Source organism: Perna viridis, chromosome 1 (genome assembly GCF_037379345.1).
Source record: "Perna viridis isolate PV_CMFRI_1.1 ecotype Kerala chromosome 1, ASM3737934v1, whole genome shotgun sequence".
Lineage (NCBI taxonomy): Eukaryota > Metazoa > Mollusca > Bivalvia > Mytilida > Mytilidae > Perna > Perna viridis.
In genome coordinates, this window is record NC_142445.1 from 61,112,651 (window position 1) to 61,129,981 (window position 17,331).

At 30.9% G+C, this 17,331-nt stretch overlaps 1 protein-coding gene across 1 annotated transcript in view; it reads right to left on the reverse strand.

Moving 5' to 3' along the window:
- Positions 1–17,263, reverse strand: part of LOC148629695 (ubiquitin-protein ligase E3C-like) — a 25,849-nt gene extending 8,586 nt beyond the window's left edge. Inside the window, exons 1-18 of the mRNA XM_088555403.1 lie at positions 17,128–17,263; positions 14,303–14,356; positions 13,775–13,849; positions 12,442–12,570; positions 11,581–11,693; positions 10,346–10,479; positions 8,871–9,024; positions 8,302–8,537; positions 7,795–7,934; positions 6,940–7,115; positions 6,236–6,322; positions 5,413–5,570; positions 3,464–3,678; positions 2,718–2,822; positions 2,250–2,334; positions 1,460–1,554; positions 1,019–1,160; positions 334–578 (exon numbers count right to left, since the gene is read on the reverse strand). Coding sequence (XP_088411529.1) covers positions 334–578; positions 1,019–1,160; positions 1,460–1,554; positions 2,250–2,334; positions 2,718–2,822; positions 3,464–3,678; positions 5,413–5,570; positions 6,236–6,322; positions 6,940–7,115; positions 7,795–7,934; positions 8,302–8,537; positions 8,871–9,024; positions 10,346–10,479; positions 11,581–11,693; positions 12,442–12,570; positions 13,775–13,849; positions 14,303–14,356; positions 17,128–17,193 — 2,409 coding nt within the window. The 5' untranslated portion in view covers positions 17,194–17,263. The remainder of the gene's footprint in view (positions 1–333; positions 579–1,018; positions 1,161–1,459; positions 1,555–2,249; positions 2,335–2,717; positions 2,823–3,463; positions 3,679–5,412; positions 5,571–6,235; positions 6,323–6,939; positions 7,116–7,794; positions 7,935–8,301; positions 8,538–8,870; positions 9,025–10,345; positions 10,480–11,580; positions 11,694–12,441; positions 12,571–13,774; positions 13,850–14,302; positions 14,357–17,127) is intronic.
- Between the last annotated feature and the right edge of the window lie 68 nt (positions 17,264–17,331).

Sequence of the window (17,331 nt, forward strand, 5' to 3'; positions counted from 1 at the left end):
CCTTATGATTATAGTTAAACAGGAAAAATATCAAGTATATATAAGCAATGTTCACCTGTACATGTGTAAACCCAAAATGATTAACTAAACAAGACTATGGTATATATTCAGGTTATCTATTTATGTTTACGTTTTTATCATGTGTGTGTGTGTGTTAGTGACTTAATTTGGACATTTTTAACTGGTCTTAATGGATAGAAATTTTCATCAATTGTTATTTTCTAAATTCCTGAATGGTTGCCTATGAATCATCATTTGGTTAGTGAAAAAATGAATTTCAAACCTTTTACATTGAAGGAATAGAAATTTAGTTATTCAAATCATTCTATGTACCTTTCCTAACATCCTCCCTAGAAAGTAATAGTGTTTGGTAAAGTTATCTGTTAGCAGTGCAGCCTGTGGGTTAGGATACAGCAGTCTATCTGTTGTACTGAGGAAAAACCCACGGTTTGGGTCAAACCCTGTCTTCAATAGCTCAGACAGAAACTCTCTGAATATACCACCACCATCAATTCCAGCCTCATCTAAACCAGCAGCATTCACTAATTGTACTCTCATTTTTAGCTTCAAGTTAGGCTCTGAAAAGATATGATAGGTTAAAAATTTATCAACCATTTTCTTTTCTGGCAGAATACTTGCTTGAAAAGACGTTTTGCTTTGATAGAAATGATATGAATGGTCACCATTATTACAATTTTTTTTCCATTTTGTGTAATTTTTGGTTGAAGTAGGATGTCAAAAAAGAGCAATACTTATATGACCAACTTATACTTATATTCTGATGACCAACACTGATTTGAGCCACTGACCCCAACCTTTTTCTCCTGGAAATTTTGTGTTGTCATTTCTGCATTAGAAATGGAAATACTGCAAGTTAATTTTAATCATATGCAAATAGAACAAAGAAAAAGAATATTATATTCTTTCCCCTAAATTCCTGTCCTACCACCTTTATTTTTTCCAATTTATCAGAACCACACATAATTATTGTTTGGCCTAACTGAAAAAAAACACTAACCATTTTCGGGGGATAGTTTGTCAAAGGCATCCTCATAAATATAGTTCCTTCTGATCATGACATTGATGGCTGGACCTGATAAGAAGTGATGGGTGTCTCCTTGGTTTTCTTCTCTATCATTCTGAATTAACTTTTGTAGGATCTATAGGTATATAGTAACTTATTATTTTTGAAAGAACAGGTAATAGACAGAAATCTGTAGGATAATTGTGTCATGTTATGTTAAAATTTTCTAGACAAACTGATAAAAGTTCACTAGGTACTGTCATTAATAAATAAACAAACTGTCAAATTACATTTAGTCAACATTTATGGTAAAAATTTTCAGTTTGTCAACATATTGTGAGGTCATGGAGATCACCTATTTCCACAATGTAAATAATCTTTGTGTGCAAATGAATAAGTTTGTGCGCCTGGCTATCTGGTTAAACCAATTTTTACCTTCACTCTTTCAGCAAATGATACAACAAAAGGAAGCTCTGTCAGGATGACCAGATTCTTCACATCAGTATTAGATAGAGGTGGTCCATCATCATCTACAGTGACCAAAAAAAAAAACATTTCTATGGTGGAAAATGTAGTTTTTAAATCATCACCTACAGTGATAAAAAAAAAACATTTCTATGGTGAAAAATGTAGTATTTACATCATCATCTACAGTGACAAAAGCATCTTCTTAAAATGATGTAATTATTTCTATAAAAAAATCCAATATATTTTTAAATGAACAAAGGATATGTATGTAAAATAAATGTTTCCAGGGAGTAAAGCTAAAAAAATAGCAGAGGTCAAATATTGAACTGAAGCTGCAAGTATAGAAACTACATTCAATCTTGCTTCACCTCTGAATTTGGATTGTGATAAAATACTTGACAAGGCAGGCTTTGACACAGAATAAATGAAGTGAAAGAACTAAGAATTTCAAACTGGACTTTAACATCTTGAAATACAATGACACAGTGAGATCTAGCACATCAAGAAACCCCAAGAATTTCTTTTTGTTGAAATATTTCATCATAAGTTGAAAAGTTAAATTTGAAATCAATCTATTTATTGGAAGCCAAGATTATTGCAACAAAATCAGACAGACAGGATGAAGACAAGGTGATTCCAATATATTGTAAGCTCCACTTTGGACCAACTCAAAAACTCATCTTAAAGAAGTAAAACCTAAATACTGGGGTAGATTGCTCATATCAAGGAACTCTATATCACATTAACAGAAACAAACCTATTTTGACTTTTGTCAGTGATTTCATTGTACCAAAGGGTCTTCTTGTAAACACAGACCCCTGTGCCCTGTATATTTGTGAAGGCTGAAAAGAAATTCATTATATTAATCAACTGCTTTTCCTTCTTCAACCAAGTTTTTTTTTAAACTTCATAGTAGATAACTTAAAAATTCAATAAACAGTGTTAATGCATTGTGCAGTAAAAATGCATTACCATACACTCCTTTCCATTTGTAATTTTTGGGTTTTGGACCCCACTATTTGCCAACATGACTAAGAGAACTAGAATATACACATGTATTACATTTGTACATAAGGTTACTTGACTTAATGTAGTTTTATTAATTCCACTGCATGTTTATTGTTTATATTCTATATTATATACTTAAAACAATTAACTCATAAGTTTCTCCAACTAGAAGATGATCAAAATCAAAATATTGCAAAGTTTTTGAAAGTGTCCATACCTTATCAGCCTGTATGTGTACTCTATCTGATAACCACATTTCTCTCGGACAGAATGATCTCCTAGCATCTCTGATGTATATCTGTCTCACTAAGGTAGCTATAACCTGGTTAAAAAAAGTATGATACTATTACAAAAAAAATGCTCTAGATACTTGCATGTATTACATGGAGGAAACATAAAGTGATTTATTATAGACCTTAATTGAACTACCTAGATTATTTTTTTTGTTATTTAGGATTATGCTTGAATTAGTGGTGCGATGTACTTAATGATGTACTTAAAAGTATTGTTGCTTAGTGTAAATCACTGAGTAATGACTAATTCTCTGATGCTTTCAGAACTGTAATACTGAAAACAAGAAACCTTACACAGGCAAAACTGCAGCATATGTTTGCATATGTATAAAAAATGTTTAGGACCAGAATAGTAAATACATGTTTTTATGCATTTAAAAATACATGAAATCATATGTTTTCAAAAATCATATGAAAACCATATCCCTTTCATATTTAAATTCCTATTGAAAACATACATTTCCCATACAATATTTACTTATCTTTCATAAATTAATTTGTTAAGTCAGAAGCATGTTTTCACGGTGGTCCTAAACATATGAAAATTACATGACAAACATATGTTTTTGAGATGTTTTCAAAACATATGAAAGACATGTGCAGCAATTTTTGCATTGTTTCCTGTGTAGAAGGAACTCTTTTGTAACATAGTCACTAAGCACTGGATTACCTTAAAGAGATAAGCCCATCTTCTTGTTTCCTCATCTTTGGTTTGTTTGTTTACATTACTGATGCCAGTCATTCTGAGAGCTTCTCTATAGTCCTCAGTTATCATTGGTTTGGCATCAGGGTGGGCCAACTCTATAATACCTAAACAGGAATCTCGTAACATCAGAGTCATTGGCACTAGTACATCTAAAGAAAATGGCATACTGCTTGACTTGTCTGAAATGAAAAGGAAAATGTAGATTGTAATATGTAGTTTAATACCTGTAGTCTTGTACATATAACATTATCTAATTTTAGTACAAGTATACAAGTTTGCTTTGTCCAACTTGAAAACAACCTCTGTGGATCAGGAAACATGTTTTTTAAAAAGGAAAGTTTTAATGAGCATTACTCAGTTTTCATTTGTACTATAGAATTACTGCACACCAAATCAGCAATCAAAGTGCTGATAGCACTGGTGGTTTTTGATTATTGTGAAAATTGTAGCATGAACAAAATCTCAAAGATAATATGCTGTTAAATAAAATTGTGATCATACATTCCATTTTTAATACCATTAAGAACTGTCCTTTTTTAATATGTATAAACTGAAAGTCAATCTATACTTCTGATCCAAATTCACATACATTTACATATTTTTATGCAATTTCACCTTTTTCCCTAATTTTAGATCTATCAAAAAGTCAATGTGTATTTACATTCAAAAGCTATATTAACAGAGTATCTACCCTACATAACAATTATATTTTAATAAAACCAATATCAGCTTAAGAAAATAATTTCCTTCACACAAAATTAGACACTTTTATCAATTTGAATTTTCCTGCCAATTTTACTTGGTAAAAATCACTGCTCTTCACTTCCTGTTTATAAATGGTAAAATATTAATGATAGGATGGATAATATGATTTATAAGTGTGTTAAAATGAAAACATTTAATACATTTGATCAAATAAATTCCCCAAAAGTAAATTTATTACTAAATATCTTGTCAAGGCCAAAAAGGAGTCCCTCAAATCTTGAACTGATACAAAGACTAGATCTTAATTTTATTTGCATAAATAATAGAATATTATTGAGCTGATAAATTGCAAGAAACATATTTACTTGTTATAAAAGAGGTATTGAGTGATATAAAAGGAATCACATTGGGACTTTATTTTTGTGTAGATTTCAGATATGGTAGGGAAGTTCAAGTGATAGACTGGTGACATAAGGTATTTTGATCCTGAAGGATCAAAAACCCAAAAACTTAGAAAACATCATTTTTTGGAATCCTGCTGATTTCTCTTACAGCAAATTATTAGAACTTGGTCAAATTGTAAAACAAACATATGATCAAAAATAAAGCTTAAATGTTCTGCTTTATAAGGAATCAATAAAATCCAAACTAGAAAAACTATAAGTATATTTATAAAGTAATACACCAATACTACATGAACACTTTACAGTTCAGATCTCATTTACCATTGCAGTTGCTATGCCACTATGTAGTACCAAAACACACAGAACTCTGTTTTATCAATATGTGTGAATGTTGATCAAATAATGAATATGAGAATTGTGTTTGAATAATTTGATTTGTATCAAGCTCTCTGTTTATAAATACTGTGATGTCATTTACAGTGTGCTGTGCATTTCAAATAATCCCAAACAAAATAATGTTTTGATAACGAAACAATTCTTAATGTTCGAGATTTGAATTCATTAGAAATTAAATATAAGGAATTTTCTGATTTTTGAACAGATTATACAAAATATCCTGGTTTGCAGCAGTTTACACTTACAAACTGCTTCACTGTATAAACTTTCCCAAACCAGGTTATAACCTGCATAGCCTGTTCAAAAACATCCCTTAAAAAGGTTTGGTTTAGCAGCACATTACAAGTGTTATACAAAAGGAAATGAAAATTATTCTATACTTCAGACCCATCTCTTCAACATACTTACCATTTATAGTTTCTCCATAGAAATCAGCATCATGTAACGTGTACAGAGAGTGACTAAACATAGCACAGAACACAGATAACATTGGCACAATACGGTTTATGTCTTCTTCTGACATTGATAACCCTCTGGACAATGTTTGTAATAATGTTGTCTCAGTACTGGAAAAAAATCAAATAAAATATGGACCATACTAGTGTTAAAATGTTATATCTAAGTGATATCAAGATGAAAGAGAAAATAATGTGTAAACGCAAGATTTAATTTAACACATAGAACAAAGAAGGGTTGAAGATATTGTGATTCAATGAAGGATTAATAAAAATGTATCATCACTGTTTATTTTCCCTTTAAATTTATTTCACTTTCACCATCATAAATTAGTAAACAAATACTAATAACACCTAATTTGATATTTAAAAAAATAATCTGATATGTAGGCTACTTTTAGAATCATTGCATTCCTTGTTAATTTACGTGAAGATGTGCTTTTATGACATTTGAAATTATATTTACAGCAAGTCGGAAAGGACCAGATCCAATTTCAGTACAAATCTTGGTAGGCTACTAAGTAATCATAATTGACAGCTATTCAAACTTAAAAGGCAGTGTCCAAAAGGTCAGGTGTTCAGAAGTAGTTAAGTAGGACACACTGGTGTAATGTAGGGCAGATTTCTACCTAAAGAGCTATTTAAACTACTTAGTAGCCTACCAAGATTTGCACTGAAATTGAAACTGGTCCTTTTCAACTTGCTGTAAAGTAATGGAAGAATTCAACTTTTTTGCAATTATTCTATTACATACTGTCATTTTAATCATGACTTACCCAGTAACATTAATATTTGACATAGACACACAGGAGTGCCATAATTTAACCATAAACTGTCTGTTAAAGGCTAAACTGTATAATAATCTACAAAGTTAAACAAATTTTGGATTAAAGAAATTTATCTAAAACATGGCAAACAAATGAAAGCAAAATATTTGGATTCCTCCTCTTGTGAAATATTTAGAAATAAAAAATTAAAGCTCCTTTTTTTCCCTCTTCAAAACCAATATTACTTTGAGAATTCTATATCTAAAGATAGACAACTAAAACAGTAATTATTCATTGACACAAACCTGGACAAGCATTTCTCTTACTCTTGCCTACTGTCAAAAAACAAAAACCAGTTTAGCAAAATTCATTCTAGGTATCCAAATTTTTTACATTTTTAATTATTTGAAATATTTACACATGAAACACGTGCCAAATAACTAGTTAAAAAATTTTCAATTCACTAAAATGTGCCCCTAAATTCTGGGCAAAAAGGCTTCCAATAAACCCTGATTCAAGGTCACATGACACAAAATTTCTGATGCAGGACCACTGAAATTTCATTTACCTAAGTCCTAGATGTATCATACTTTACATTGACTTTTACTGGTGAATCTTTTATCTAGGATGCAAAAGTCCAGGGCCTTTCACTCTTAAAAGTAAATTAGAGCCCTTGATCAAATGATGATTACAAAATGTATGTATAATATTACCTTTGTTTGTGTATAGACAAATTAAATTGTGACATCAGAGAATAACATATTGCACAAACACAGGACACAAGCTGTAAATCTAACTGTTCAGTCTGACTCAAGCACCGTACAACAGCATGAACAAAATTCAAAGAATTCAGAAATGCTACTATTTCTTCATGCTGACTTCTAGCCATCTAAAAAGAAAAAATGAAATGTTCAGATCACTTATAGACACGTCTTAAATTGTTACAGTTAAGGCCAAACATCTTCTATAGTTTTTATGCAATAGGAAAGGTAAATGCCATACTATTTCCAAAACCCATTTTTCACTATTTAAAACCACTTTGCAATGTTTCAGTTACAAAAGCTACATAATGTATAAATAAGGAAATTAAATATATACAGTAAAGCAATCATGTCAACGGTGGGCCATTAAAATTCAACAAGAAATCTGTGAGCTATGGCTCATTAGTGGTACCCCTGCTTTCAATAACAGTATAATAAAAATAAAATAAGTCTTCGGCAAACAAAATTTTTTTTTTTTTTTTTTTTTTTCAAAAACTAAATTCCACCATATGGCCCCTGTGATGAGTAGTTGCAGAAAAAAGTGTGACAAAAATTCCAAATTCAAAAATATAAAGTCAAAAATAAAGAAACGGTAAGCTGTTATCAAATTTTTCCGAAAATCTATCCTATATAGCATACATACAGGAAGAATATGTTAAAATTTCAAGCCACTGTGATGAGCACTTGCGAGAAACTGTGACAGAAAAAATTGGCATGGAGACACTAACAGACAGAAACATGGACAAGGGTAAAACAGTATACCCCCTCTCCTTCTGAGCTGGGGCATAATAACAAGCAAAATCTTACATTATCAATATCTATTTCCATATCCTCCTCTTCAGAATCAGAATCTTCACTGGAACCAAATTTACTGTGTACAGCAACACATGGTAACAATTGTTTAAGTACAAGTAGTAACTTTGTAACATCAGCTGTTGGCATGGTGTCTGAAATCAATAATAAAAAAAACACTTAGTAAGACAAGGCTAACATTAACTATAAAGGAAATCTCATGCTCTCCACCCAGTAACCATTCATTCAAAGTATAAACAAAGCCATAAACAAAAAGTTGATGTCACTTCAGTCTGAAATCGGATCCAATAATATGGCATACCTTTATAAAATTTGTGCTAAAATATCAAGTGGCTGTGATAATTAATTGCTAAGAAAACAGGAATAAGTTGTGGATGAAGAAACTGATGGACAGACACCATGATCACAGTATACCTTGCACAAAGCAGGGGGTACAAAAAGAATTAAATGAAAATATATGTATAAATAACAGTGTAAATCTTAAATACTAATATATCTCACCTAGATACCTCCCAGCAAAAGTCACAACAGCAGAGAGTAGCCATTGAGTCCTAGGTATGTCTTTAGTCTTCTTTGTGGACACACAATCAGTTTTCTGTTCTAATAGAGCCTGGATCAGTTCTACCAGAGGGAAAGGAAACTTATTGTACGCCATAGCTGGCAATAAGAACTGTTCTATCTGGTCACTGAAGGCAGGACAGAAGAAAGATCTGCTGAGGGATTTCAGGATGAAATCACTGAAATCAAGATAAAAATGAAATAAACACACTGCAGCACATGGAAGAGTATTTGAGCCTGTTTTCTGACCATTGTTTCCTCTACATGCACATTTTCTATCTGTATAAAAATGATTATCAGCTCGAGCAGAAATAACATGAAACTTTTTTCAAAAAAATTGTCTATTTGATTCTGACCCACAAAAAAAGCCTCCCTCCAACATCAGAAAAATTAAAATATGGCCTGAGAAACTAGACTGTTTTGTATGGTCTAAGTAGTCTAATTCACTTTTAAATTATCCTACTAGAATTTATTTAATTGAAAAATGTTATTTGCATGTATTATTTACTGACCTGAAGGCCTTTTCCCTTGCCTCAGTAGCAATGATGATTGGTGACATGATAAGAGAGAATATACTAGCAGCCTGAGGGGTGGGTGGTGTTGCAGACTTCTCTAGATTGGATGGTACTTTAGCCTCAAGTATGGTTCTCATATAGTTAAAATAACCTGTAAGATAGCAATGAAGGAGATAAATAAAATACACATTGTAAGAATGGTTCTTAGTTGCTGTTCCTTTTTTTGTATTATTGTTCATATTCGAATTTACACTCTATATTAAAAAATGCCTGTAACTTTAATTTGTATGTGTTTGTTGACAGTAGTAATTCTTTTTAATAGATAGTTAACCAGGAAACATTGTAACGTTTTACCGTGAAATGTACTGTTACGCAAAATTTTGTAACGTATATTAGTTAGAACTTGTTTATGCGATTTTTGTATGCTGGCTTTGGGATTTTGAGATTTGAAGACCATAGTTGTTCAGACTAATTTACCTTTTATTTGTGTAGAAAAATATTGTAATATGATCAATGGTATTTAGCTTATGTAATTACCAACAATGTATGTTCTTGTATTAAATAATATATCATTGTTTATCAGAGACTTAAGCAAGGCTCAAGCTACCTGAGAAAAACAGAATGAAGTGACTTTTATTCCAGAGAGACACCAGGGAGAAGTGAACTTGTACACACATCATTCACAAATGCCTTTTTTTTTTAAATTATGTGTTACATATGTTACATACATGCACACAATAAGCAAGCATTTTTAATGTATATGTTCATTTTCTTTCACTATGTTCACTTTGCTTTTGGTGTTGCTTGTCAGAGGGCAAAGTGAGTGACCTCAAGATGACTATTTCGCCCAAAATCACCCAGTAGCGTGAGCCCTGCTTTAGAAATTGACTTCAGATGTACTATAATTATTGAAGATAGTTTGTTTATTTATATGTAATAATATCTATCTATGTTTTGTTTTATTAATTGTACTTATGCATCTATTTCAGAGAATTGTACTTACAACATACTTAAAATGTACTTAAAGTGTATGGACTATTTACTACGACATACTGTGTGTTGGTGAATATAAACCATGAAAAAAGTATGCATTACTCAATTATCAAAATATTAAATCCTAAACACACATAATTGAAAAGAGTATGTAGTAAAAGAAAAAGTTTTGAAACAAAAAAAGTGTTCTTTTACTCCAAATATAAAAAAAAAATTTCCACGAAATTTTATCTAAATTGTTATCTAAGTTTCCTTGAATACAATTTATAATAATATTTTGGCAAATTTCAATTAAAAATAAATCTCTAGACTAATCTAAAGCATCAAATCAAATTTTCATATCAAATTGGTTTCAATATAACAGAACATATGTTTTGGTATGAATTTAAAGTCATTGGCTGACTATTTGTATGATCATATAAAATTAGCTTATATGGATTTTGATGCTTCTATTGACAATTGAAAAAATAAATACCCACCTTTGTTAATGAGATGAGTCCACACCACCAATAAAAGTTTAGGATCTGGATACACATTACGTGATGTAAAAGTCTCTAGCATCCTCATTGGTACAGCTATTGGTTGGGACCTATCTGCTATGGATACAAGGTACCTTCAAATACACATGCAAGATGAATTAATAAAATACACTGTAAATGAGACCAGCTGGTCATTTTGAACCTCTAAAAATGCTTCCAGTTTACTCTGAGACATTTCTTATTTAAAGTACATTTCAAATACCATCTTTACATATCTTTGTTTTAATGATAAGTTTTGCTAAACAATTTCAAACATTAATTGATGCCAACTGATGTTTACTCCTGTATAAAAAATAATCTACTGACGAACCTCATACATTGTTGTCTATTTTTAGAAATTTAAATGAACACATTGTATACAATGTCCTCGATGTGTGTCTAGTCATCAAACAGACTAATCACTACTCAATACAGGACAGTTATAAAGTATTAATCAGCAATAAATATCTATTTTCTGATTTTCTTATGATCTTTTCACATTTTATTTGTCATTCATTAATACCACATGCTAATCGTCTCAACCGTTGTTTTATTGTGCTGACGGCTTGGATTAAAGCTGAACAAATCAACAATGTAAATATTAATAGTGTAGATTTCAGCAATTGGACTGAGAATTTTCACAAGTACCCTTGACTCCCCTGTTATGATTTTCAGGAGCTTGGGTACCAACATCAATATTGTTGGCTGAGATCAATTAGATTAACTTCAATGTGCTGGGTGCATTTCACAAACAGGTCAGTGATTCTCCATACACAATTAACAACCGGAATATATGATGTCCCAACTGGGTGAGTGTAACATTAATATTTCACATAGAAGAAAATCTGACTGATAAAGTCTTTCACCGACTAACATGGATTTAAAAATCCGCCTTGAGTGTAGAAGGAACAAATGTCCTTGAGTGTATTGTACATAATGACTCAGAGTTTTGGCCAACAGACATATCAAAATTCTTCATTGGTCACACACAAGATTACAACTGAATTTATTCAATACCAAGAAAGTCATTTCTAGACTAGGCAAACACTCAGTGTAATCACCATTATTTCTTACCATAATTGAATAAGATTATTGGAGATGGCCTCATAACAAAATTTGTGTCAGGTATCTTTTACTACTTCGAATTTTTTTATAAAAACATGTAAATTAGATTCTGCTTGTTTAGCATTCCATACCTTAAGCAGAGAACTAGAAGTTTGTTGATCAAATGCAGCCTCTGAGGTTTCTGGTTAACCAACATCTTTACTATTGTATCTTTTATTTTCATCACATTTTGACAGAGCCATATCTGTTAACATTTAAAGAAATATAATACAATCACAAGAACTACACTACAATATTTTCTACTTAGTAAATTCCATTGTAAAAGCAATCATTCTAATTCAGAACAGTGCAGAAAAAGAGCAGGTTCTAAAATTTAGCTGAAACGATGTCTGTTATTAAAACAATACTACTATTGGTTAACCCCAGAAAAGATATTATTTCATTTTAACTAAATGTATGACATGGATTGTGAACAGTTTATGAAAAAAACAATAAGTTTCTCAGCCAAAAAAATATGCACAATTAGCTGAAATGATTATTTCTTATAAAGCATTCTTTAATGAATAAACAATAGAGATGTGTCTTAGGAGTTTATCAATACATGTTTATTTTTCAAACTTCTTTACAGAACTTTTGTTTGTCTGATCTACTATCATTAATTCCTTATTGAATTAAAGACAAATATGATTATGGAATAAGGTCCATGGATCAGAAAAAATATAGTATTGTAATGCCTCAAATAAATATGAATTACTCTCCACAAAAAAAAGACATCACTATGTTTGAGCAATTTATAGTGCTGTGCAAGATCATCTTTTTCTGCAAGTAAAATTCAAGGAAAATGTTTGTTTTTTTCAATGATTGATTAAGCCTTATTTCAATGAAGATTGTCAGTGGAACATATTTGCTCTTCTTACATATAATTCAATGTTACATATTAGAGTACAACAAAAATGTGTAAACTAAAACAGTTAAGTATTAATTTAACATACCAGTCTCTGTCCATCCTCTTTGTCATTAAAAAAGTAACATAGTTTGGAGATAAGACCAAGTATCCAGTCAGAGTCAATGTTCTTTTTTAACTGACTTTCTCTGTCAAAAGTCTGCCTTAAATCCTGAACCTGAAAACACACAAGAAAATTATTCAGTAATTAATTGGTTAATTACCTTACTAGTCAGTTTTATAGTGACAAAGAATAAGCAACATCTTATATACTAACATGAAGGGTTTTAAATATTTCTGTTCATATCTTTGAAATGATTCCTTGAACTTTTAATGCAGGTGCTGAGCAGGTGCTCTATGAATAAGCAACATCTTATATACTAACATGAAGGGTTTTAAATATTTCTGTTCATATCTTTGAAATGATTCCTTGAACTTTTAATACAGGTGCTGAGCAGGTGCTCTATGAAGCCTTGTATACACCCATTGGTGGAGATACACCCAGAACAAGGGGTTGAACCATCAACAAAGTTGTTATTTTGATACAAGTACATTTCTCTCATAGGCAAAACCATAATCATCTTAATTATTTTAAAACTAATAAAAAAACAAAAACCAAAAAAAGAGAACAATCAGGATCAGACACAGATCATTTAATACCAATCATATATACTGAAAATTTCAAGATGCTGTACATGTGTACCAGGGAGCATCAGCAGCATTGGAATCAAATATATAGAAAGATTTAAATCCAAAACTATTATATACAGGAACAAATGTCCCTGAGTGTACCAAAACCAAAACATTCAAAAAAGGAAGCCAAATCTATCACCAGAAGTTCTAACATGTACAAGGAATGAAACCTTAAACTGACAAGGTTTTCTACTTCATTGACACTCACTAGATTGAATTTCTAGTTTGAGTCAATGCAGCAAAAGTCAGAAAAGAAATCAGAGTGACAATCATTTTATAACAGTATATTGTCTATCTCATGGTTGATCTTTTATCAAGGAATAAGCATCTTAAGTTTCTAGTAATGATTTCCATTTTCACACAACTTTCATAATACATGTAAGTGAAATTATCAGTTAGAAAGATAATTCAATAACATATATACTTATACAATGAAATCTACCAAAGGTTCATCTTCCATTTCCAACCATTAAGATCAAAGTTTGAAATATTAAGTTGGCAGAAGTAAACATTATTTTTAATAATTCAACATTTTTCAACAATACATGTAATAGTAAACATTCACTGACCAATACAGTTTTAAGGCGTTTATGCAGGATATTGCACTTTTTTTTTCTATTTTAAATTTAACTTTGAAGAAAGTATATAAGCTATATGCACCAATTAGTGATGATACACATTATACAAACCAATTTCTTCCTAACTGAGAAACCTCTGTAATATGACTGGATACAGAGAGTGCTCTCAATTCTTCGCCTCTGATTCTAAAATGAAGATACATATAAATTATCAACATATTGTCATTTCTCTTGATTTAAACTGCAAGTAACATCAAATCAAACTTATTCACCTAGAATATTTCCATGAGTCATTTAAAAATATTGCATGTCAATTTTTTTATACTTTCAGAGTGTTACTTTGATGTTGACTGGATTTTAACAAAAGGTGGTGAAACTTTTCAAAATGGTCCATTTTCACATTTTAGAAATAAGTTTCTTCTGATTTATTAACACACTAATGAGCTTGCTTGGATTATATTATTCACCATCATATATTTGTCATCTGAAATTGTACATCTCTCATGAGGGCAGACTTTTCACTGTTTTTTCCTCTATCCATATCTCATTACACTGAGTAGACAGGAAACCCATAGTTTTCCCTTACAGCAAAACATAACTACCAGAAAATAAGATTATTTTATTTCTAATCACACTTGCCTCTCTCTTCTGTCTTTCTATTTGAACTCTTTTGATAAGTATATTCTTGTCCTCCTGAAAATTAAACAATCAAAATTAAACAATTTTGCTTCAGCAAAAGCAGCAAGTGTAATCAACAAGAAAAGAACTGCTCCCTATTGATGGGTGCAACAAAATTTTTTTTATGTTCCATCAAGTACATTTTGTATATGTTCATGTGCATCTGTGATTGTCTTACAGTTGAATTTGAAAGTTTTACTTTGTACATGAGTCTGTACATGTATTTAGAATGTACTATACATGTTCATTTTTAACAAACCTTGGTATTTAAAGCAATATTATTCCATGAATCACAGTAATAAAAAATGATACATAAAGGCCCCAACCATATTTTAATGATTGTTTATACAGATATTGGCCTATAAGTGCATTTTTAACAAGCCATCAAGGACTTTTACCAACATTGGGCTTTGGACCATTGGTTTATATTTTAAGAGTGTAACAAATATAATTTACATCCATTCTAATTCTGATGTGGATTCTGTCAAGTGAACGTAAAAAAAAAGGTTTAAAAAAATAAGCATTATATAGTGTTAAAAAATCCATTTTGCGGGTACTATTTTCAAACCGTTTTCTGTCCACCATGAAAATAGCAAAAATTAGTATGTTTATAGTACTGTTACCAAAATACTAAACTCTCCACAAATGAATTTATAGAAGTTTTCTTTAGTATATGTGAACCTTTACAAAGATATCAGTGTTGCTATTTTGTTCATGAAATACAATAATATGAGCATCGTAATAACATTTTTGTCATGTTTTTTAAGACATTGCAAAAAGGGATGACAGCTGAAAGAGGCTTTCAAAACAATGTGTTGCTACACCTCAGCAATTCGGCAGCCACCTAAACATATTGTGTGACATCAGGGCAATAACGAGAATAGGATAGGTAAGGGTAGGTAAACAGTTGTCCATTTAAAATATAAATAATTAAGTTTAATGGATATAGATACTGTAAATAATTTCTGTTGATTTTTACTTTGTCTATGAACTGCATATTTTAATTTCAATATTTCTGATAATTTTGATATATTTCCCGGTTGTCTTAATGTATTTTGTTAGCCTTGCATACAATGCCCAGTATAAATAAACTAATGTTGAATTATGGTTTACTTACAATTCAAGAAAGTCAAAGACAACTTTGGTCTAGTGAAGTGACATGTCAAATGTAACAGAACAAACATGAATAAAACATGCCACAAGTTAAATGAGAAAGAAATCTAAAAATGATAATATAATATAGGATCGGGTTTACTATGATAGCTCAACTACTGTTAGTAACAGGGTAATATAGTACAGCTAAGTACTAATATGCTTCCAACGAGAGAGCTCTACAAATGGTAGAGAAGTCCAAAAATGTTAAAATTAAAAGTATAGGTTCTGATTTAATAACCCCTCCAAAAAAGCTGCAGACAGTGATTTATTTTAAGATTAATTTAAGAATTTTTTTTTCTCTAACTAAATTAAGAAAGCACTGAAAATTTCACCTACAACATATAAGTTTCTTTGGGTTATTTCTGAACTGAACTTAAATGTATAATACACATAGAATTTCACAAGCAAATTCTAGCAAGGGGAAATAATTTCAAAATTGAATGTAACTTGCAAAATTTACAAGTAGCAAGTACAAATGTACATGTATTTCCCCTAAAATTTAATCATTGGCAACATACATTTTTGCAGCAGATTTATACTGCTACAATAATTTTTGAGCAGTCAAATTTTGTTGACTGCATATTTACAAATTATATACAGTCACCGACTGAATATAACTTTCTGTTGTGATATCAGAAATGTTACACTATTTTGAAATTCCGCGGATGTCACCCATTTCAAATAAAAATTTTTTTACGTAACTACTAATACTTCTGTCAATGATATTTTACAAATTAGTTTAGAAAAAAGACGTGGGTTTATTAACAAGTACAAATATTTTATAGTACATGTACCAACATATTTATACTCTGTTCTCACTATATTGGGGTTCCACTATAAAGCGGTATGGCTAGATCAAGAACATGGAACAATGCATTTCTTCAGTGTTTGTTGTCCTTCATCTAGGGACTAAAGTGTAAACTTTGAATCAGATAATTGTTCAGTTCTTTTAAGGACAAGAAAATTAGGGACCAACTCAAATTTTTATGTGATTTTCAGCCATTTTCAAAATTTTCTATGTTCATGTCAGGAAAATTGCTGTCAAACTGAATGAAGATGAAATATGGATTTAAAAGTTATCATGTCCCATTGAAAAGTTGCTGAAGTGCATGCCTACAAACTACCATTGCAAGGTTTTCGATAGAAATAATTTTAGAGAATTTTCTTTTCATTACAATTATACAATGTCAATGGGAACTTTCATTAGGCACAGAAATTCACCTTACCTTTTTGGTTGCAATCTTTGGGAATTAAGGTTGCTGTATCAGAAAAGTAGGTTTAACACACGAAAGGTTAAATGTTGTACTAACTTCCGACAAAATAAAAATTCACTTTCCAAAGGCCTGTTTTTCCCCAGTCTAGAAAATAATTAACTACCCTGATACAGTGAGACCACAGTATACAATAAATGGTCACGACACAAAACCAAATAGACATGGCTACACAATGAAACCTGTGCATACATACCACGAGCGATGGTGACTAATTTTGAATATTTTGAGCGAAATTATCTATTTTATATATAAAATGACATGATTGATGAAGTGGTTGCGTTATTGAATCATGATTTGACATGAATGGGTCGTATCCGATTTTGAAACGAAGAACACCCATGAACAAAAATTAAATACATTTTTGCTTGCTCCTCTCAAGGACTGGATTGGTTTCTGTCGAAAATTTCCTTCAAAACTATACATGATGAAGGAATTTCTTCTTTGTTGTGTTTATGTTCCAGAATTCAAGGGAGATAACTAACAAAACCTGGCAAGAAAGACGTGAAGTGATTGGCTATAGAAAGTCTTAATGACCAATAGGAAATTCGTTTAAATATCTGT